The following is a 22,958-nucleotide window of genomic DNA, read 5'->3' as shown; positions in this document are numbered from 1 at the left end:
AGCCTGTTCCAGGAGGATTAGCTTTGAATCCCAGACTGCAAACCCAGGGAAGGCTGCTGGAAGCAGGGATGGGGCCACTGAGGGCTTGTTAGTTGTTTCATCAGAGCCACCTTCTTGATGCAACGTGGGGCCGGAGAAAGGCTGTGGGCTGCTGGGTGGCGTCCAGGGACAGAAAGTCATGCGAAAAGGAGGCTCCCCAGCCCCCCTGTTGTAGGGAAACCCATGGAGGAATGAGCATTCCTCTCTCTGCCTCTGCATGCACTGTTCCCTCTGCCAGGCACGCCCTCTCCGGGGGGCGCACAGAAGGAAAACATGGGGAATGCTCACTGAGTTGCAGGTGCACACGCTACACGCACGCACGACCTGTGCCCCAGGCCGGCCCCTCTCAGCTCAGGCCAGCGAGGGTACGAGGCCCTGGGCACCATATTCAGTGTTTCAGGCACACCCTTCCCCCCGCCAGGGTCTCAGGCCAGGCGGCCACAGTCCTCATACACTGATGCTTCTGGCAATGGGGTTGGGCTGTCAGCACAGGTAGAGGCCAGGCTGTCCCCGTACCCCGGCCACCATGACCCCCTGTGACCTAGAGCAATGGCCTTGCTCTGAGACCCTAAGTCCTGACCTGCAAACAAGGGGTTAGTGCTGGTTCTGATGCTCTGTCCCCAGGTTCCCTCAGGTAAGAAGCAGCCAGGTCTTTGGTGGGTGCCCACACCCCCACCCCCAGCCTGCATTTCCCACCCTCAGCTCCCAGGGCTGCCAGCTGCTGGGAGGACAGTGGGAGTGTGCACGCGCACGTGTGTGTGTGTATGTGTGTGTATTGTGTGTGAGGTCTGACAATTAAGTTCACAAACTTGTTGCAATGCTGTTGCTAACCTTTTTGATATCAGAGGGATTATTCATTATGAATTTGCACCAACTGGACAAACAGTTAACCAAGTTTCCTATCTGGAAGTGCTGAAAAGGCTGTGTGAAAAGTTAGACAACCTGAACTTTTCGCCAACAATTCATGGCTCTTGCATCACGACAATGCACCAGCTCACATGGCACTGTCTGTGAGGGAGTTTTTAGCCAGTAAACAAATCACTGTATTGGAACACCCTCCCTACTCACCTGATCTGGCCCCCATTGACTTCTTTTTTTACCCGAAAATAAAGGAAATATTGAAAGGAAGATGTTTTGATGACATTTAGGACATTAAGGATAATACGACAATAGCTCTGATGGCCATTCCAGAAAGAGTTCCAAAATTGCTTTGAAGGATGGACTAGGTGCTGATGTCGGTGCATAGCTTGCTTCCCAAGGGGAGTCCTTCGAAGGTGACTGTAGTGATATTCAGCAGTGAGGTGTGTAGCACTTTTTCTAGGACGAGTTCGCAAACTTAATTGTGCCACCTCGTATGTGTATATGTGTGTGGGTGGGTGTGTATACGAGGTGTGATCACAAAATACGATGAATGCTGCCGCTGAGTGCCATCCAACGGATAGACAGGGACCTTCAATACAGGAAGTGGTGCATTGAACCTTAGTAACAGTGTGTGACAAGTTTCAACTTGTTTGGTGCAGTCAGTTGGCTATGAGCTACGGTTGAGAGAAAATATGTTTGATAGTGTAGTGTAAATCATCCCCCATCATGACAATGCTCTGTGTCACACATCGCTTCTGGTACGGAAATTTCTGTCAAATAAAAACATTACAGTGTGTCCTTGTTCACCTTATTCATGGGATATGGCACCATGCGACTGCTCGGTCTTCCCCAAAGTCAAATCGACTCAGGACATGGAGGCAGCCAGGACAGTGCAGCTAAAGACACTCAGGAAAGAGGACTTCCAGAACTGCTTCAGAGAGTGGCAAGAACGACGGGATACGTGTGTTCGAAGCGAGGGGGAGTATTTTGAGGGGGGTTAATGGCCATATGTCTTTTACAATAATAATTTTTTTTTAATTTAAACATTCACCATCGCTTCTTGGCCTTTTGGCTAAGATCATGTGTAAACATTCACCATATTGTTTGATCACACCTCATATATATACATGTACATATATGTATGTGTATGTGTATATATGTGCATATGCATGTGTGTGTGTGTGTGTGTGCGCGTGTCTGGAATATTTTATAGTTTAAGAAATTTTTTTAAATTGCAGTAAAATAGAGATAACACAAAATGTACCATCTTAACCATTTTAAGTGTGTATTTCAATGACGTTAGATACACTCACTCTGTCATGTGGTCACCACCACCATCTCCAGAACTTTCCATCGTCCCAAACTGACACGCTGTCCCCATGGAACACTCCCCTCCCCACCCCTCCCCCAGCCCTGCACCACCATCTACTTCCTGTCTCTGTGACTCTGACTCCCCCAGGGACCTCGTGTGATGGGGTCACACAGGATGTGGCCCTCTGTGTCTGGCTCGTTTCACTCAGCGCAGTGTCGTCCAGGTCCAGCCACATTGTAGCAGGTGTCAGGATGTCCTCCCTTCTGATGGCTGAGTGACACTCCACTGGGTGGAGGGACTACTCTTTCCTTATCCATTCATCTGTCGATGGACACTTGAGTTACTTATTTTTTTAGACACAAGCTTATTTCATAAAAACATTGAAACATGGTTATGTCTTTTTACCACCCAATAAAACATACAAACGTTAACACTCACCTTGGTTCAAATTCCAGATTCCATTCATTCCGTCGATAGCTGTTTTCCGAGCATCTTCTAGTGCAGGGGCCCGCACTGCTGGGGGCTCTGGGGACAGAGTCCTGGGCAAAACAAAGTCCCTGCTGTCCCCAGCTTATGTCTAGTGTGGGGAGACAGGCGCCAGACAGAACAAGTGGGTCTGCATGTGTCAGAGGCTGTGGTGAAAAGAAGGTAAAGCTCTGTGCACCTCCCAGATTCTTAAGAGCAACTTGGGACCGCCTTAAAGGGCACACGTTGGGAAAAGTGCAAACGCTAACATATGTGAGGTGTGACAATTAAGTTCGCGAACTCATCCCAGAAAAAGTGCTACACACCTCATTGCTGAATATCACTAAGGTCACCTTCGAAGTACTCCCCTTGGGAAGCTCTGCACCGACGCCAACACCTAGTCCACCCTTCAAAGCCATTTTGGAACTCTTTTTCTGGAATGGCCTCAGAGCTGTCATCGTATTACCCTTGATGTCCTGAATGTCATCAAAATGTCTTCCTTTCAATATTTCCTTTATCTTCGGGTAAAGAAAGAAGTCACTGGGGGCCAGATCAGGTGAGTAAGAAGGGTGTTCCAATACAGTTACTTGTTTCGTGGCTAAAAGCTCCCTCACAGACGGTGCCCTGTGAGCTGGTGCATTGTCGTGATGTAAGAGCCGTGAATTGTTGGCGAAAAGTTCAGGTCGTCTAACTTTTTCACGCAGCCTTTTCAGCACTCCAAATAGTAACCTTGGTTAACTGTTTGTCCAGTTGGTACAAATTCATAATGAATAATCCCTCTGATATCAAAAAAGTTAACAACAAGTTTGCGAATTTGTCAGACCTCGTATGTGCATATGTGTGTGCATATTTGTATGCATATTATGTATTTTAATGAGGTAAAACAAATAAATTTAAGCATTTTAAGTGCAAGGTTCAGTGGCATTCGCAATGCCGTACAACCACCACCTCTGTGTGGTCCAGAATTTTCCCATCACCCCGTACCCATCAGCAGTCACCCCCACTCCCTTGTCCCCCAGGTTCTACCCCCTCCCCATCTCTATGGCTTTGCCCTTCTGATGGTTCCCATAGAGGGAATCACACTGTGTGGTCCTCTGTGCCTGGCGTCTTTCCCTGGGCTTCATAGTTTGAGATTCATCCATGCCAGGGCAGGTGCCAGTACTGCACCCCTGAGGGCCGTGTGGATGGGCCACACTTGGCTCGTCCGCTCGTCCACTGGTGGGCACTGTGCTCTTCCCACTTTCCACACTTGTTTCCGTGCGGCAGCTCTATGAACATGCACGTGTGTGTGTGTGTGTTTAACTGTGAGAGGCCCTGCTATCGGCTCTGTTGGGTTTCTTCCTAAGAGTGGAATTGCTGGGCGATTCGGCAGTTCTACGCATGGAATTCTAAGAAATTCTGTGTTAGACTCTTCGAGGAGCTGCCAAACTCTGCTCCACCGTGGCTGCACCGTCTGACAGCCCAGCAGCAGTGAGTGGGGTTCCCACCTCCCTCACATCCTCCCCACCCCTTGTCTTTTCTGGGGTTTTGACTATTACTAACTATAGCAATCCCGGCTGGTGCAGCTCCCTAACAACTCATGATGCGGAGCCTCTTTTTACATGTTTATTGGCTATTTGTAGCTCTTCTCTGGGGAAATAGCCACTCAGGGCCTTTGCCTGCTTCTTAATTGGATTAAGAAGGGCCCTAAGGACAGAGGAGGCAGCGGGCACTGCCCACAGTGCTAGGCAGTGGCTGCAGTGCCCACACCCCAAACACAGACGCTCTCGTCCGCCCTCACCCAGGCCCACAGCCCCAGATCTCACCTTCTATCTCCCTCTGTTGCCTTTCAGCCGCCTCTCATGGAAAACTAGGTGGTGGGGAACTGGCAGTGGGTTCATGTATGCATTCATTCGTTCGTTCATTCATTCATTCATTCATTCATTCATTCATTCATTCATTCATTCATGATGATTACTGAGCACCCAGCTGCTGGCACCAAGCGATGTAACGGTCCCTGGCAGGAATTCTAGACAATAAACAAACGTCTCTGGGACTGTGGTTTCAAAAGGTGTTGGGTGGGCCAAGAATGGGTATGTGCCATCAGGGTTTCATGCCAGTGGGCAGTCAGAGCCTGGGGTCTGGGAAAGGAGCTTCCCGAAACAGGGAAAGGCATTCCAGGCCAAGGGAACGGCATGCGCTAAGTGAGGGGGGCACCATGCACAAGAACCCCAGCTCCTCAGGAGGCAATGAGCTAGGAGCATGCTTTGCCAGCCCCGGCCCCTGGAGACTCAGGTCTCTCATACACGTCGTCACTCAGAGCTGGCTCCTTATCACTCCTACTTCAAAAACTGCTTCTAGAGCAGTCACCCAGGCTCCTGTCCTGGGTCCCTATGTTCCTGTGATCTGGAATGTTCTTACTTGGCTCGGAGAGTGCAGTCCGGAGTGACACTGCCTGAGTCCAATCCCAGCTCGGCCCCTCATGAGCTGTGTGACCTTGGCCAGTTACCGAGCCTCTCTGTGCCACAGTCTCCCCGTCTGCAGGGTGCGGATGATAACACCCTGCGTTGTGGTCATTCACCTGCACACGGGCTCCACCCCCGTCCCTCACGGCCTGTGTTACTTGTGGGCGGCCACCTCTCCTCTCTAACCCCAGTGACTGAGGCCACGAGCGGCAGGCGGGACTGTGGGACACCAGGCCACTGGACAGGCCACAGGCAAATGAATGGGTGTGGCTGTGTGCCAAGAAAACCTTATCTACGGGTGCTGAAATTTAAATTTCATGGGACTTTCATATCTCACGTTGATTTTCAGCCTCTTCACAACGTAAAACCCACTCTGAGTTGCCAGGCTGTGCAGCCACATGTGGGGGTGGGCTCTGGGCCACAGTTTGCCGTCTATGTCCCCACCCCCACTGCATCCTTGCCCTATAGCCTTTCGTCCTGGCTCTTTCTCCCCACTCTCTTCCCTCAGCCTCAGTTTCTCCATCTATAAAAGGCCCACGGCCCCTTCTGGCTCCCAGACCCCTGGGTTTCTGCTCCTGGCCCATGCGGCCTCCTCAGTGGGCCTGGCAGATGTGCCTTCTCCCCAGCTCCCGCCTCCCTCCTCCCCACAGGCTCCAGCAGGCCTGGGCACAGCCCACCCCCCCACCCCCCAGCGGTGGGGCACCAGGGCAGGGCCTCCACCAGGGCAGGGCCTCCACCCTGCACAGCCTCCCCCTGCACATGTGGGCTCTCCCTATGCAGGGGCTGGGCAAGTGGCAGGGGCTAGGAGGCTCATCCTGCTGCCCTAGCCGCAGGGCTCAGGTGGTGGGCTGTCTGACCCAAGGGGCCCATCACAGCCCCTGGGAAGGTCACTGTGTGTGTCCAGTGCAGGCCTCAGTGGGCCTGCCTCAGGGCTCCCGTTCACGTGCTCTTTGTCCTCCCTCGTCCTCCCCACTGCCCCCGCAGCCCACACCCCAGAAGTGCAGGTGAGGGGGACCTGCTTCCCCGCCCACCCCCAGCGCTCCACGGCCCCAGGCCGCACACCAATGCCCCTTCTTCCCCCACCTGGGGGTCTCTCTTGCAGGCAGAGTACAGGCTCTGCAATGGGTCCGACAAGGGGACCAACAAGGAATGTGTGTCCCCAACAGCCAAGGTCACCAAGAAGGAAACTCTCAAGGTGGGCCTGGGCCTGGGAGGGAACACAGGTGTGTCATTTGTCAGGTGAACGGGCACCTGAGCCAGTGAAGCCAGCAGCCCCCAGCTTGCCAAAGGGAGGGGGACAGACCATGCCCTGCCACCTCCATGCCCTCCACCTCCTCTCCCCTCCCACCCCACCCCGTTCCCTGGCTGGGCTATGGAGGCCCTAGGGATGGCCAGCCCGGGGCCCTCTCCCTTGACCTGCCCACTGGGTGTGCCGGGCCCAGGTGCAGAAAGAGAACTACCGGCAGGAGAAGAAGCGTGCCACGAAGCAGCTGTTCAGCGCCCTGACAGACCCCAGCGTGGTCATCATGGCCGACAGCCTGAAGGTAGGTGTGCTGGGCACGCGTGCTGTCCCGGCATTGGCCACGGCTCAGTCACGAGGCCTCCCCAAGGGACGGTGCAAAGTCACCAGACACTTGGGAGCTGGTTTAGCATATTTGTTCCTGCACATCTGTGCCAGGGCCCTGCGACGGCCCTAACAAACGGCCACAAGCTGGTGATTTAGAACGAAAGAAATGTACTGTCTCCCAGTAATGGAGGCCAAAGTCCAACACGAAGGTGCTGCAGGACTAGGCTCCCTCCTGAGGCTCCGGGGGAGGGTGCTTCAGCCTCTTCCACTTCTCGGGGCTCCCCGCTTCATTCCTGGGCTCCTGGTCACATCCCTCCAGCCTCTGCCTCCGTCTTCACATGGCCCTTCCCTGTGTCTCTCTGTGTTCTGTTCCCTTATAAGGACGAGTTTGAATCAGAGCCCACCCCCGATATTGAATCAGAGCCCATCTTACTCCTGTGTGGCCTCATCTTGACTTTCCTGCCTCTGCAAAGACCCTATGTCTAGTTAAGATGGGGGTGGGAGCCCTGGCCTGCTGGTGGGAGTCAGAGTGCCCATGGAGCCCTTTGCTCTGGCACAGAGAAGGGGAGGCCAAACTCGGGCTTCGTGGGAGAGGACCAGGGTTGTGGTCGGAGGCCTGTGTTCAGACCTCACTGAGGCGGTGGGTGATTCCCTCAGCCCCTAGCCCTAGTTTCCCCATCCATACAGTGGCGGGGGGGATGGGCTGCCATAAAGAGCAAACCAGACAGGTGTAGAGGGAGTCTGGTCATCTGCAGAGCCCTGGGCCTGTGTGGGCTCCTTTTCTGTGTTTTCACAAAACTGTGAATAAAAAATTAGGTTCATTTAAAAATGGCGATTTCACTTAAAAAAAAAAAAATTAGGTCCAAAAGTGAAAGTTTATTTAGAATGAGAAAAGAAATGCCAAGTTTCAAAATTCACAAAGCTGACAATTACAAGTCACAACTCATTGCTAGTTGCTCCCAGGACCCTGGGAAGGCCTTGAAGCCGGCATTGAGCTTCATGAACTCCACCAGAAAATCTCTTCCGGGCTCTAGTGTATTTCTTTGGATTCACTATAAGTTAGGAGCTCCTTTTCAAAATGGAAGGAGACCTCTGCCCGAGGCCCAGGGCCTCACCGTGCCTCGCCCCCTCCCCAAGCCGTCTAGATGCCCCTGGGGCATTGTCCCCCAGGCACTGATGCCACTGCCGCTCCACACAGATTCGAGGGACCCTGAAGAGCTGGACCAAACTGTGGTGCGTGCTGAAGCCAGGGGTCCTGCTCATCTACAAGACTCCCAAGGGGGGCCAGTGGGTGGGCACAGTGCTGCTACACTGCTGTGAGCTCATCGAGCGGCCCTCTAAGAAGGACGGCTTCTGCTTCAAACTCTTCCACCCACTGGACCAATCCATCTGGGCCGTGAAGGTACCGTGGGGGAGCCTGGGGCCCGGGCTGGCCAGGCCTCTGACCAGGAGAGAGGCCCCGTGGGGAGCCTTGCAGGGGATGGGCTCTGATGGGCAGTCAGGAGGCTCATCCTGCTGCCCCAGCCGCAGGGGTCAGGTGGTGGGCTGTCTGACCCAAGGGGCCCATCACTGCCCAGCTTGGGGAGTGGGGGACCTGGGTTAAGTCTCTCAATGGCAGGGGGATCAGCTGTGGTCCTTGCCCTCCAGGTGGAGCACACGGTGGGGCTCAGGGCCTGGTGACACATGCGGTCAGGATCCCACCTGGAGCCCTGTCTAGAGGCTGAGGGACAGGCCACATGAGCAGCTGCTCCTAGCCCAGACCTTATCCCTTCTAATCGGGGCTGCCCAGCCCAGGACCCGCTGGTGTCAGGCTGCCAGGTCAAATCCAGTATGCCCAGTGAAATTTGGGTTTCAGAGAGACATCAAATAGTAAATAGTTTTTTAGTATAAGCATGTCCCAAGTATTGTATGGGATATACTTAAACTAACAAAAGGTATTTATTATTTCTCTGAGATCCTAATTTAAGTGGGCATGCTGGATTTGCATATCCTGATTCTGGCCACCCTAAATTAGGGGAGTTTAGAGCTGGAAAGCCGAGGGCCACCAGCTATGAAGGGGGACAGAGAGTCCCCACCCATCCTCCTCTCTCGCTGCCCACCGCGGCTGCGTGGCCAGGCGTTTAACCCCACCTGAGGGTCCCGAGGCCCCGGAAGTGCCCATGCGTGTCTGACTGTGGGACTGAATGATTGCATGACCTGTGTTTTCGTTTGTCCCTGGGTGTCCCCTCGGTGACACTGGGTCTCTGCCTCTCCAGGGCCCCAAAGGCGAGACTGTGGGCTCCATCACGCAGCCCCTTCCTAGCAGCTATCTGATCTTCAGGGCTGCCTCCGAGTCAGACGGTGAGTCCCTCCCTGCTTTGTGGGTCTCCCCAGTGGCCCCACCTGAAGCGGCCCTCCCGGCAGGTTTATAGACCAGGTGCATGGGGTCCTTTCCTGGTTCAGGCCCTGTCACCACCACCCAAGAAGGCGGCAGTCTGCCCTCAAGGGACAAGCCCAGAGCCAGGCAGTCCTGCCATGCACTAGTACCTCTCTGAGCCTCAGTTTCCCTGTGGGCAAACGTGAATGATGGCACCTGTCTCCCCAGTTGTTAGGAGAATTTGATGACCTCATATAAAGCAACCAGGTAACAATTACTGAGCACCAACCACGTGCCAGGCACCATGGAAACAATAGATTCTACTGTTATTATCAACATTTAACGTATGAGAAAACAGGCACGGGAAAATTCCGGCAAGAAAGTGGCAGAGCCTGGAAATGAGTCCCAGTTTCCCCAGCTCCCAAGCACGTTGCATTGTCGGAGCGCCCTCCAGTGGCTGCTCCGAGTATAATGGTTGTCCCGCCCCCATCCCCGCCGAGCCGTCTGGCCGGGCACCCCCTGGGGGCCTGACCACTGGGCGCGCCTCCGGCCTCGGGAAGGCGATTGAAGTGCTCTTGCCGCGGCGCCCCCTGCTGGTCATAGGCGCACCTGCGCTCTCGGCGCTGTCCTGAATTCCTTGAATTCCACCCTTATTCCCCCAGCCCCCCACTCTGTGCCAGGCCCCACGTGGGCCCCGGGATGGACAGGGAAGCCCATGCTCTCACGGAGCCTGCAGTCTTGGGGGAGACGGGCAGTGAACCGTCAGATAGGAGGGATCTCTGTTGGGGCAGCGGGTGGGGCAAGGTCAGCATCCCTGGGGGGATGGGCAGATGTAAGTAGTGGCTGGTTCTAGGGATTGGAGGTCGGGGATCCTTGAAGGGTCAGGGCGAGGCGGGGAGCTTCCTGGTGGGGAGGCAGGGAGCACTCTTTGGGGAGGATTGGTGGAGGCAAAGGGTGGTTTCCCATATAGAGAGGCAAGGGGGGAGGGCTCCCGGGGTGGGGTGGGGTGGGGTGGGGTCTCTCCCTGGAACAGGGGCGGGGCATCTCTAGTGGGCTGACCGGTGGGGGCGGGGCGGGGGACTCCTTGGTGAGGAAGGATGGAGGGGGGTGTGCGGGCCTCCAGGTGGAGAGCTGGGTGTGTGGGCGTTTTCCTGGCAGAGCCTCCCCAGTGCCCGGGGCGCCTTCTGGGGCCAGGCCCGCTCACACCCCCGTTCCCCCCAGGCCGCTGCTGGCTGGATGCGCTGGAGCTGGCGCTGCGCTGCTCTAGCCTCCTGCGGCTCAGTGCGTGTAAGCAGGGCAGTGACCGGGAGCCCGGGTCCTCGCCAGACGCCTCGCCCTCCTCGCTCTGCGGGCTGCCACCCTCTGCCACCATCGACGACCAGGACCTGTTCCTGTGAGCGCCCGCGGGTGGGGTGGGGTGGGGTGGGGTTGGCCCCTCCCAGGAGCCGGAACCCCGGCAGCCACCACCACACCCTGAGCCTGGCTCTCACGGGCACTAACACCAGGTCTCTGTATATGGGGAGGGGGGCAGAGGCCATAAGTGTCTGCTGGGCGCTTGGACCTCCGGTCAGGAGACAGGCCTCCTTCACTCTCAGTGAACCTGGGAGCCTGAGCTTCTCCATCTGTAATCCAGGCTGGGAATGTCAGGTGCCGGTTGCCGAGGATTAAACCCAGGGATGTGTGTGGAGTGCCCAGCAGTGAGGGATGCCTGGAGTGGGGTCCCTGGGGTGCGGATGCCAGGCCTCACCTGTGACCTTTCGCCTTCCAGACTGAACGGGTCCTCCCTGGAGAACCACCTGGAGAATGATGCTTTCTCAGACAAGTCGGAGAGAGAGATCCCTGAGGAGTCGGACAATGAGACCCAGGACCACAGCCGGAAGACCAACGAGAGTGGGAGTGACCAGTCGGAGGCCCCTGGGGGCCCAGCGCGGAGAGGGACCACATACGTGGAACAGGTCCACGAGGAGCTAGGGGAGGTGAGAGCCCACCCAGCCGGGAGACCCAACGTCACCCTGCACCTGCCCCCCACCTGAAGCAGTGGTGGCAGTGCTGACGTCCCCTCAAGGAGAGCTCTGCAGGGCCCCAGGGGCTAGGGGAGCAGGAGGGCCAGGATGGCCTGGACGCAAGAAAGCCAGCCTGGGGCCTAGAGGGCTTGGGCTGAGGGTGTTGGGAAGGCCACAGGTGGGCTTGGGGTCAGGGCCTGCTGGGTCCAGTGGCGGCTTCAGGAGGTCCTGGGGCAGAGGTACAAGCTGGACCTGCTGGGGGGAGCCATGGCCGGGACAAAGCCCGGGGCGCCTTGGACCCGGGTAGCAATGGAGAAAGGAGAAGAGGGGGTTCAGGTTCCAGCAGACTGCAGTGCCACCTATGAGAGGAGTGCTCTGGGAGAAAGAGCTAGGAGAGGGCTTGGGGACAGCACTAGGTCCCGAGTTTGGACATCAGGGGGAGACACTGCTGCACGTGAGAGTCTGGGGCCCCAGGCAGCAGTCTGGACATTAGGGCATGGAGCGGGCACCCCGAGAGGCTGGGGCCCAGGCACCCCAGGCTCCATTGACTAAGAACAGATGAGGCTGCTTGGAGGAGCCCAAATAGTTGGGAGGGAAGCCAGAAGTGCAGGGGTTGCAGGGGCAGCTGCGCTGAAAGCCAGAGCAGAAGAGAGGGTGACTGCCGGGTCAGTAACATGGGTGGAGGCACCTTCACCAGGGCACTCCCAGTGGACAGGAGGGGGCAGAGCGTGGAAGTGGGTGGGGCGTAGAGGTATAGGCTTCTTAGCTTTGGCAGCTGGCCCTGTGAGCCCCAGAGCTGGCCTGGAAATTGAGCCAGGGGACGCTCAGGGCCCCACGTGGCCACTCATGGCCTGGCCCCCTCCAGGCCTCCTCATGGGGTTCAGGCATGGCCCCTCCTCCAGGAGCTCCCCCTCCCCTAGTTGCCCAGGCATGCTATCCAAGGAAGTGCCACTAGGCCTCAGCCACGACTGTGCATGCAGAGAAAGGCCAGGCAACTTGTCTAAGGCAGCCCAGCAGGGTGGTGACAGACTCCTGACAGATAGGTCTGGCTGGTGGTAGCAGCAAACCATCCTGCTACCACCCTGGCGATGACCGCCATCTGGGCCAGCCGTGCAGGTGGCTCTGAGTCAGCTCCTGCCTCTGTCTCCCAGCAGCTGGCCAAGTCTCTTGACTTCTCTGTAAACCTGGGATGAGCAGTGTGACCTTGGGCTGCTTCAAGGAGTAGGGCTAGGGAGGAGCAAGGGGAGTGGAGTGTCTGCAGCCCTGGGCCTTCCCTTGCCTCCCCACCCAGCCCAGTGCAGACATGTCCAGGCCGGCGGTGGCACTAAGACAGTAGGGCCCCAGGGAGGGGAGATGGGCTTGGCTTTGGACCCGGCAAATGCCAGTGCCGTTTGCTGAAACCTCCTCTGTGCTGTGGGCAGTGAGGAGTTGGCCACACCTCCGTGCCCCTTTCTGAGGTCATTCTGCCCAGCGGAGGGTTTGCTGGTTAGTGTGGTTGGGAGCTGGAGCCCCACCCCCTGCAGACTCAGGGCCAAAGCCCAAAGCCCGAGGCTCAGTCTTTCCACAGCCCACGTTTGGCACTATGGTGAGAGTCAGACATCTTAGGAAAGATAGGAGGATGGTCCAGGGTGGCCCCCACCTCTAGCTGTGTGCCCTGGACAAGTGAGGGCACCTTTGTAAAGGAAGTGTAGGCTGGAAGCGCCTGTGTCACTCACATCACCTGAGTCACCCAGCAGGTATGAAATTCAGTGGTCACGTGACACCTCCCGCTATAGGAGCAGAGCTGTGCTAAGTCCCCGGATGAGTGTCAGCGGCCAGGATGGGGGGGCTCCACCCTGGGCTCAGAGAGTTGGCAGAGCTGAGCCAACCTGCAGTTCACCTAGGGCTCGCCCGCACCACGCCCTGGCCTCCTACTGGCTAAAACGCCCAATAAAAGGCTTTCAGGTCCCTGCAGGGGCCCAGTGAAAGGGACAGAGGCTGCCAGTGTGAGTGGGCCTCGGCCAGCTGGGTGGAGACACCGCTGAAAAGGGCAGGGGTCAGGTGGGGCCAGGCCAGCGGGGTCACCAGATGGGCGGGGTGCCAGGGGTACCGCCGCCCCGCCTCCCATCACGCCTCCTCCAGCCAGAGCCAGCTGCCGCTGTCCTGCCTCCCCCTCCCAGCCCCCTTGGGCAGCTCAGAGCTGGGAACCCTGACCGCACCCCTCTGCTGGCAGCTGGGTGAGGCGTCCCAGGTGGAGACGGTGTCTGAGGAGAACAAGAGTTTGATCTGGATGCTGCTGAAGCAGCTGAGGCCGGGCATGGACCTGTCCCGCGTGGTGCTGCCCACGTTCGTCCTGGAGCCTCGCTCCTTCCTCAACAAGCTATCCGACTACTATTACCATGCGGACCTGCTCTCCAGGTGAGCAAGCAGGGCTGCCCCCCCCCGAGTGTGCCCAGAGACCCCCCAAGATCCTGCAGCTCCTGCCCACCCTACCGAGGTTTCCAGAGGGTCCCGGGACCCGGGCTGAGCTTGGGCCACTGGCCCTACCAGCTCAGCCTCTGAGGGGGCCCAGTCCCCAAGACCAACCCTGGGAGGAGCTGATGCAGAGGGAGGGTGGGGGCAGCTCCACATCCACTCAGGGCCGGAGCCTTCAAAGGCGAGTGTGGGGTCAGCCCCAGCGCCTTCTGTGCACCCCGAGTGCTGAGCCCTGGCATTGGTGCCCTCGAGCTGAACAGAGTGGGCTGCAGAGACTGTAAAGGGGACTGCCAGCTACGAGCCCTCATGTTGGGGGGGGCTGGGGAGCATCCAGGGACATGGAGGGGGGTGGCCCAGGGACCCTGGTGGAGTGAGGAGTTCCCGTCTGTCTGTCCAGGGCCGCGTTAGAGGAAGACGCCTACAGACGCATCAAGCTTGTGCTGCGGTGGTACCTGTCTGGCTTCTACAAGAAGCCCAAGGTGAGGAGAGGCCGGGGGCGGGACTTGGCCCAGTGCCCGCCCACCCTCCCCGAGCCCCACATGGCCTGGAAGGATCAGTGGCCCCAAGCACTGAGATGGGGGACAGGCTCTGACTGCACAGAGGGGCCCCCTGGCCTGCTCAGGCCCCTCAAGGAAACGGCGGCCTCACCCTCGGCAACAAAGGGGTTCTCAACCCTGAACCTCAGGGTACCCTCGGGCCCCGTGGTGTTTGAGTTGTGGAGCCCCTTTGGAGAACCCCAAGCCCAGGCTCAGAGGAGCACAGGGCCACTCTCGTAAAAACAGGAGGAGCCTGCATCTCCACCCACCACCCCTGGGGTTCCCTGGGACACAAGTTTAAAACCACACTCTGGCTCCACAATTCATTGTGTAGGTGGGGAAACAGGTTCAGGGAGGGGAAGGGGCAGCGCCAGAGTCACAGAGCAGCCTGGCAGTGGAACCAGGTCTCCTGACTCTGCAGAGGTGGACCCCACGGGCCGGGGCAGGGCCAGGTGTGCACACCTGGAGCTCTCATCCATGGGCCGTGGGCCAGCTCCGGGTGGACTTCGCAGAGGAGGCTCCATGGAAAGTGGTCTGGGACAGGACAGTGTGGTGCTGCAGGGTCAGCTCAGAGGGGCACCTGGGAAGCTGGGCTGCAGATGGGGCACCGAAAGGCAGAAGCAGGTCCCCATGGGAGGCGTATAAGCACACAGCTGGAGGTGATGGGAAGGTGTGAAGGGGCGGCCTGGCTACTTCAGATCAGATCTGGAGGGCTGAGCTGGACCACGTGGAGACCCGGATGGAAGGCTCTCCAGTGAGAAGAAGGGTCCCCCTGCAGGGGAGTCAAAGTTGAGCTGTTTGGGGAGCAGAACGGTGGTGAGCTTGGCTGAAGCAGAAGGAGACAGGGGTGGGGGGGAAGAGGGCTGGGCAGGAGGATTAGAAGCCACTGGGGGCTTTGAGCAGACTCTGCGTTGGCTGCACCCAATGGAGAGTATGACCTGGCGGGGGTCTCATGTTCCCCTTGGAGCCAAGAAGTGGACAGGACACGTCGTAGGCAGGGCCCAGGCAGCCCACTGCCCCTCGGTCCACTCGCACCCCAGTGGCCCAGGCCCACCCCACTTCCTCACGTGAGGTTCTTTGTTCTTTGCCTGCAGGGGATCAAGAAGCCGTACAACCCCATCCTGGGAGAGACCTTCCGCTGCTGCTGGTTCCACCCCCAGACCAACAGCCACACCTTCTACATAGCGGAGCAGGCAAGGGCCCACCCGGCTGCCCCTGGGCTCTGCGGTGGGGGGGCAGTGGGCAGGGGCGTCTGACCCCAATGCAAGTTTCTTCTTCATGGCCCCACCTCTGCCCATTGGAAGTGCTCCCATCCTCACTCCTGCCAGCTGAGATTCTCCCAGGAGGTGCAGACACAGCACCATGGCTGGGGACCTCTCTTCTCCCTAAGGGCACTCAGGCCCAGCTTCCCTGGGCATCAGGCATGAGGACCCCGGCTCTTGGGGCTGAGAGGGTACAGGGTGTGAGGTGGAAGGCGGCAGGGGCTTATCTTCGGGTAGCCGGACTCTCACCTCCCTGGGGCTGCCGCTGCAAAGGCCATTCCAGGAGCTGCCTCTCTGCCCGCAGGTGTCCCACCACCCACCTGTGTCTGCCTTCCACGTGAGCAACCAGAAGGACGGCTTCTGCATTAGTGGCAGCATCACAGCCAAGTCTCGGTTCTATGGTGAGGGGCTCCCCTCGGCTCACCCCAGGGCCTCAGGCAACTGGAGGGGGGTGAGGGGATGGGGGTGGGAGTGGGGGATGGGTGGGGTGGGAGGGAATGGGAGGTGGGGGGATGAGGGTGGGGGGATAGGGGATGGGGGTGGGGATGAGGGGTTGGAGGGGATGGGCTCCTGGACTCCATGGTCACCAAAACCTCATGGTGGTAGCGGTGTGTGTGTCCCTCCAGCTTCTCCCACTCAGGGACCACGTGGGTGGGAAAGTGCTCAGAACGTGGAGTCAGGCAGAGCCCCGGGCTCCCGCCCTCTGCCACACAGTCAGCTGTTGGTAGGGCTGCTGTGAGGCTCATGAGAAAGAACCTTCCAGGGAAGGCACGGTCTGGACCCCAGCCGTCTGTCCCGTAGCAGCAGCCACACATGCTATTTCAATTGATTAAAAGAAGAGAAATCTTACAGTGTAGTTTCCAGTTGCACCGGCCACATCACAAGGGGTCCGTGGCCACGTGTGTGCTGTGACCACCGTATTCTGTGCTGTGACGGCACAGAATAGAACATTCCGTCATCACAGAAGGTTCTATCAGACAGTGTCACGTTAGAGCCTGGCACAGTGGGTGCTCAGAAAGCATTTGTTTCCATTTTTCCATCAGGGATACCTTTTTTTTTGGTTTTCTTAGTGAGCAGGTGTGCTGTTAGCACCAACAGTCTGCGGAGGGCACACAGGTTGAGGCCCTCTCCACCCCAGGGCTCTCGTCACTCTGTCCTCTCAGCCCAGAGGGGGCTGTTCCCGCACTATGCTATGGGGGGTTGACGTCAGAGCAGGAGCTCAGGCTAGTTATACAAGGTTCTCAACCTCAATCCCAAGGACCCCTGCTTTTGAAGTAAGTGAAATAAACGTTCCCACGTAGCAGCTAAGAAACTCCTCAGGACCTGGTGGGTCTCTTACAGAATCTGAGGCAGACAGGTAAAGTGCCCCTCCCACCGTCACACAGCTGGACGTGCTAGGGCTTCCAGCTGTTGGAAGGGAGCTCAGAGCCTGTGGGTTGGGGTGGGGTCTCCCACATGCCAGGCAGGGGTCTGTCTCCACTCACTGCCCATCTCTGCAGGGAACTCCCTGTCAGCTGTGCTGGACGGCAAGGCCACGCTCACCTTCCTGAACCGGGCAGAGGATTACACCCTCACCATGCCCTATGCCCACTGCAAAGGTGAGAGGCCGCGCGTTCCCCACCCCGAGGGCAGAGCCAGGCTGGCTCCGTCAAGGAGGGCGTCTGGGCTCTGAACACTGGTCCTTGTTCATCTGAAGGTGTCTTATTTTCATCCTGACTCTTCAACGACTGTTTAGCTGGGCATAGACCTGGCATTTTGTTATTCTTCTCTCCTCTGTGAAGCATTTGGTCTGGCTTCCACTGCGGTTGGTACCAACGCTCGGCCAGCCCATTTGTTACATCCTCTGCTTTACTCTCTAGCTGCTTGGACCATCTTCTCTTGGCTTTGGTGTTCTGCAGTCTCCCTGTAGTATGTCAGGGTGTGGGTTTCTTTTTTGTTTTTTAATTCGTGGACTTAATTTTTTTAGAGCTGTTTCAGGTTTTAAAAAGGCTGAGCAGAAAGTACAGTTCCTACGTGCCCCTCCCTCATCCCTCCCAATCCCGAGGGGGTTACAGACATCTTGCTCTGGTGCTGCATTTGTTACAGGTGATGAATCAATATTGATAGTTTTATTAACTCAAGTCCCCAGTTTTATCAGGCTCACTCTTTTTGTTTCTGTTCTATGGATTCGGACAACTGCGTAACATTTCCACCCTTACAGTGTCACAGAAGAGGTTCCCTGTCCTAAATCTCTTATGGTTGGACATGAATAGATTAAGTCACTTATTCGTCCCTCTCGTCCCCCAGCCCGACAACCACTGATCTTTCTACTGTGTCCATAGTGTAGCGTTTCCCAGAATGTCATAGAGTTGGAATGACACACTCGTGGCCCTTCTTTCACTAAGCAACATGCACTTACGTTTCCCCCAAGCCTTCTTGTGGCTTCAGAGCTCTCGATTTCTTTTTTATTTGTGGTGCTTGAGGGTTCTGTTTGTTAGAACTTTCTTAATCTGAGGTTTCATGGCTTTGGTCAAGTCGGGACATTTTTTTAGCTATTATTTTTTAATGCTGGCTCACCCCAATTTCTCTTTTTTTCCCTAGAACTCCCATTAGACATAAGTTAAACCATCACATTCTATGCTCTGCATTTCCTGTCTTTTATCTCTTTCTAGATCATTTCTGTCTAACTTCAACTGCGATTAAGCTGATGTTTAACTCACCCACTAAGTTCAATTTTGATGTTTTGGGGCTTTCTCCCTAAAACTTCTCCTTGGTTCCATTTTAAAGCTGCCTGTTCTTCTATACGTGTACCTTGTTCCTTGATTGTGTTTGCAGTTCCTCGTGAATCTGCAGACGTTGTAGACGGGGTGGTTTGATATTTTCTATCTAGTAATTCTCACATTCTATCTGTCTGGCTCGTCCCGTGTCCCCACTGCCCACAGCAGTGACTTAGTAGGTGCTCAATGAACACTTGTCCAGCGGGTGACTTCTTCTTAAGGCCTTGGGATTCTAATCTGCTGGGGGTTTTCCTGGCATATAGTAGGCTGTTCCTGGACCACACAGGAAGCGGCGATTTGAATCTCAAATTCACTTTTCTCACTCATGGAGGAGTTTGTTTGGATTTGCCACCCTAGAGCCCAGGCCCTCGACTGTTCCTCTGGGATGGATGGATGGATGGATGGGCTTTCTGCAGCTCTGTGCCCTTAGCTGAGGGTGTAGCCAGGTGAGAGTCCCAGCCTTATGGGAATGTGTCAGGACACATGTCCTTGTGATTCTGGCCCCAAACCCCTCCTGCTCCCCACAGGAAGCTGGGACACCAGGGTCTCAGAGCAGCAGATGTCTCCTCTGCTCAGTGGGGCAGAAGCTGCTCCTTCCTCCTTCCCGTTCTCCTTTCTTCTTCTTATTTGTTTTTATCCCAAGTTATTTCTCATACTTTCTGCTTGCTCATCTGCTCATCAATGCATTTAAGACATTATACATTTTTCAAAGTTTTGTTGTGGAAACTTCTATCGTGTATGAAAGTACAGTGAACCCCAGTGCACCCACAACACAGGAGGGCGCCAGTCTCGATTCTTTTGTCCCCCCCGCACTGTCCCACCTGATTAATTAGAAGTGAACCCCACACACCGTGTCATCTGCCTGCTCCAGCGTGTACCCCCCAAGGTGAGGGGTCCCTGCTGGACCACAACCAGGACGCTATCGTTACACCAAACAATACTAACCAAGGCTGTTTTCATGATACACTCAGACGTCATCAGTGTGCCACGTCCCCTGACTGTCACGTACACGTGTATGTTTGCATTCATGCGTGCACATGCGTGTTACACTCCATGTTTGAGCAGCGTTCCAAATCAGGTTCACAGTGTGCTTGGCTTTTCTGTCTCCTAAGTCTCTTTCACGGAGACTTTCTCTTTCCTTTTCTCCCTGTAATGCATTTGGTGAAGAAACGCGGTCGTTTTCTTGTCGCGTTTCCTCCAGGCCGATTTACTGGCTGTGTTCCGCAGTGTCACTGAACGTGTCCCCGTTCTGGGTTTCCCTGTCACCTGAAGCTGACCTCGTCTCTAGAGCTTTGATCCTTTCACGCCGTTTCCCCCCCCCCCCAGACTCTCGCGAGGTGGTTCGTCTCTTTCCGACGTGAGGCGCGCGTGTTGGACTCTGCCTGCATTTGGGAAGCTCGCGGTGGCCTGTTCTCACAGCCCGATCTGCTGTCTGGGAGGCTTTGCAGGCTGGTGATGCCCTCCAGCTCCTCCTTCATGGGGCAGAGGGAGGTTGTGTGAAGAGAAACCTCCCCTCGTCTCGTCCTGGTACCGGCAGGGTCAGACGTATATGATAAAGGCCGGATGTTTTCTCTTGTCAGAATGATGAGTGTCCCCTGGTGTCCTGCAGAGGTGTCCCAGGGGAGGCCGTGGCTGCTGTGAGTGTCATGTGATCAGAACCTGCGTGGTCACCGCTGGCATCCCAGCTGGTGTGCCTCCTCGTGTTCCCTGTGCCATTGCGGCCATCGGCCTGGCTCCTGGGCCCTTCCTGCACAGCCCTAGCTATCTGCTCCCTTCTGCTGTGACACCTTGGGACCTGCAGACCTGGAACCAGCCATGTCCCCAGGGAACCCAGGGGCCTCCCAGTAGAAGTGACAGAGGCCAGATCTGTTTCCTATAAGTGGTGTCCTTATTGGTTCTAGGCTTTCCAGTGCGCTCAGCATAGGAACCTTTTTTGTTTCTTTTTAAAGATTGAAACAGGTCATGAGTTCACGCGTACATTTCCAATCCAGATTCAAGACAGTGAGTCCCGATGACCCGACCTCTGACACTTCTTTCCCCCACACCATTGTCTTTTCCAATGACACCACCGTGATGGCTTTGTGTCTTTCCACGCATCAAACGTGGAGCGGTCAGAATGACAGGATCGAATCTGCCACCAATGCGACGATGACTGAAACAGTGTGTGGCCTGCCCTGTGCGACTGTTCCCACCCTAAGTGTACCCTCTGGGATTTGGAAGGTCATCCGGAAACGTTCCCTGCGAGCTTGTCCACCCAGTGGGAACCCACTTTGGGTCTTTTGTTTCATTTACGTTTTTGTTGATCTTTAGATTCCACATGTCACTGAGATCATATGGCATTTGTCTCTCTCAGTCTGACTTATTTCACTTAACATAATACTCTCTAGGTCCATCCATGTTGTTGCAAATGGTGAGCTTTCATTCATTTTATGACCGAGTAATATTCCATTGTATAAATGCACCGCAGTTTCTTTATCCAGTCGTCTATTGATGAGCGTTTCAGTGGTTTCCATATCTTGACTATGTGAATAGTGCTTTAATAAACATAGGGGTGCACATACTTTTTTGATTTAGAGTTTTGGATTCCTTTGGAGAAATATCCAGGAGTGGAATGGCTGGGTCATAAGCTAGTTCTATGTTTAATTTTTAGAGTAACTTCTATACTGATTTCTGTAGTGGCTGCACCAATCTTCAATCCCACCAACACTGCACCACTGTTCTCTTTTCTCCACATCCGCGCCAGCCCTTGTTTGTTGATTTATTGGTGATAGCCATTCTGACAGGAGTGAGGTGGGATCTCATTGTGGTTTTGATTGGCATTTCCCTGATGGTTAGAGATGCTGCACATTCATGTGTCCGTTGGCCGTCTGTGTGTCGTCTTTGGAGAAGTGCCTATTCAGGTCCTCTGCCCTTTTTTAATTGGGTTGTTTGGTTTTTCGGTGTACAGTTGTATGAGTTTTTCATAAATTTTGAATATGAACCCTTGGTTACATGTATCATTGGCAAATCTCCTCCCATTCAGTAGGATGTCTCATTTCAGTTTTGATTTCTAGGCATTTCCTTTTTAATTTCATTTTTTACAATTATGTAAATGAAATATTTACCTGGTTCCAAAGTGAAAACGACAAAACTAGGTCCAGTCAAAGACGTCTGGGTCTCTCTCAGCCCCCAGCCCCTAGAAGGGAATCGGGGCCCCTGCACACCTGCCCTGCAGCTGGTCAGTGTATCCCGGGTACACGGCCCCCCAGCAACTCAGAACCCCCATCTCTCCTGCACAGCTTTCCCATCATGTGTACAGAGGGAGCTGGGGTCTTCCTAGCCTTTGGCTATTGCAATTAGCTCTTTTTTTACCTTTTGTGAAAGAGACATTTTTTATCCCCCATTTCTAAGTGTTTCAGAGTTTAAGTGTTTCTTAAAATTAGATTCAGTGCCCGTATGGCCAGGATGGGAGATTTTTCTCTCCTTCATTATTAAGTAACATATGTATCAGCTGAGAAACAGTAATGAGCTGGGCCCCTCCTGGGCGCAACAGTGAGCAGGAGGGCGTCTGCCTGTAGGAGCTCACATTGGAGCAGGACTTGAAGCGTCACATGAAGGTGACCCAACAAAGGGTGGGGTGTCTCCTACACAGAGCACCTCGCAGAGCAAAGGCCCTGGTGCAGTGACCCTGTTCCCTGGGGAGAGAGGGTCACTGCGGAACCAGGCACGGCCCCGGGCTCTGCTCCCCACACGAGGTCCTCTCTGCCCCCAGCCTCTGTCCTCTCCCCACCCCCTTCCTGCCCTCCTGGGGTCTGACACAGGCCTCCAGGGGTCGTGTTGCTGGGTGAGGACTCGGCAGGGCCGGGGGCTGACCCCCGACACCGCTGTGTCGCAGGGATCCTCTATGGCACCATGACCCTGGAGCTGGGGGGCAGAGTGACCATCGAGTGCAAGCAGAACAACTACCAAGCTGAGCTGGAATTCAAGCTCAAGGTAAGGCTGACCGCACCCCCTGCAGCCTCTCTGATGGCCATGGCAGGCGTGGGGCTTGGGCTGGTGCAGCATGAGGCCTCGGGATCCCCCTCCTGCCATCCTTGTGCTCCAGAGATGGTTTCCTGAGGAAGTGCGCTCGAGGGAGTAGCTCTAGGTGTCCCCATGGTACAGCCGGGGCGCAGAGAGGGCAAGGGGCTGGCCGAAGGCCACACAGCAGAGCCAGGAATGGCTCTCAGGGGACTTGTGCCCCTAACGGGGAGCCTGTGTCCCTGAGCTCAGGCTGAGGCATTGGGCGAGTGTGGCCACCTCTCGCTTTGGGCGCCCATTCACTGGAGGCTGAGAGCCCACACCCCCATGACGGTGGCCACCCTATGTCCCATGAGGATATGCCACCAGCAGGGACCTCCCCCCCAGCTCAACCAAGGGTACCGCCATCCCTCACCGGCCTCCATCTCGATGTGTCCCCTCAGCCTTTCTTTGGGGGCAGCACAAGCATCAACCAGATCACGGGGACGATCACGTCAGGACAGGACGTCTTGGCACATCTCTCTGGACACTGGGTAAGAGCCACCCTCGGGCAGGAACGGGAGGGCTGTGTGACCAGCACCGCTGAACCCTCCTCACCGTCCGGATAGGACAGGGAGGTGTTTATCAAGGAGGAGGGGCGAGGAAGCCCGGAGCTCTTCTGGAACCCAAGCGGGGAGGTCCGAGAGCAGAGGCTGAAGCGACACACGGTGCTGTTTGAGGAGCAGACAGAGCTGGAGTCTGAGAGGTGAGCCCGCCCAGCACCCAATGGACCCCACTGACCCCAGCCTGGCGTGGCCGGTGGGCACCGGATCTCCAAGTGGGCAGGGCTACGGTGCTGTGAGCAGGTACCCGAGATGTCCCGGTCAGAGGGTGGGCCTTAGAGTGGACCCCTTGTGACACATGA

The 22,958-nt window shown here is 56.1% G+C and overlaps 1 protein-coding gene across 4 annotated transcripts in view; it reads left to right on the top strand.

The window, feature by feature from the left end:
* Positions 1-22,958, top strand: part of OSBPL5 (oxysterol binding protein like 5) — a 54,796-nt gene that overhangs the window by 28,542 nt on the left and 3,296 nt on the right. For all 4 annotated transcript variants that reach the window (XM_081062250.1, XM_081062248.1, XM_081062249.1 and 1 more), the window contains exons 4-17: positions 6,224-6,316; positions 6,564-6,665; positions 7,887-8,090; positions 8,944-9,028; positions 10,266-10,437; positions 10,813-11,020; positions 13,260-13,444; positions 13,899-13,980; positions 15,132-15,230; positions 15,604-15,700; positions 16,799-16,897; positions 21,930-22,027; positions 22,498-22,587; positions 22,663-22,799. In XM_081062250.1, coding sequence (XP_080918376.1) covers positions 6,224-6,316; positions 6,564-6,665; positions 7,887-8,090; positions 8,944-9,028; positions 10,266-10,437; positions 10,813-11,020; positions 13,260-13,444; positions 13,899-13,980; positions 15,132-15,230; positions 15,604-15,700; positions 16,799-16,897; positions 21,930-22,027; positions 22,498-22,587; positions 22,663-22,799 — 1,751 coding nt within the window. The remainder of the gene's footprint in view (positions 1-6,223; positions 6,317-6,563; positions 6,666-7,886; positions 8,091-8,943; positions 9,029-10,265; positions 10,438-10,812; positions 11,021-13,259; positions 13,445-13,898; positions 13,981-15,131; positions 15,231-15,603; positions 15,701-16,798; positions 16,898-21,929; positions 22,028-22,497; positions 22,588-22,662; positions 22,800-22,958) is intronic.

The sequence above is a fragment of the Rhinolophus hipposideros genome, assembly GCF_964194185.1.
Source record: "Rhinolophus hipposideros genome assembly, chromosome: 10".
NCBI classification, from domain to species: Eukaryota; Metazoa; Chordata; class Mammalia; order Chiroptera; family Rhinolophidae; genus Rhinolophus; species Rhinolophus hipposideros.
Note: the sequence above shows the minus strand (reverse complement) of the source record. Positions and strands in the feature narration are given on the sequence as shown.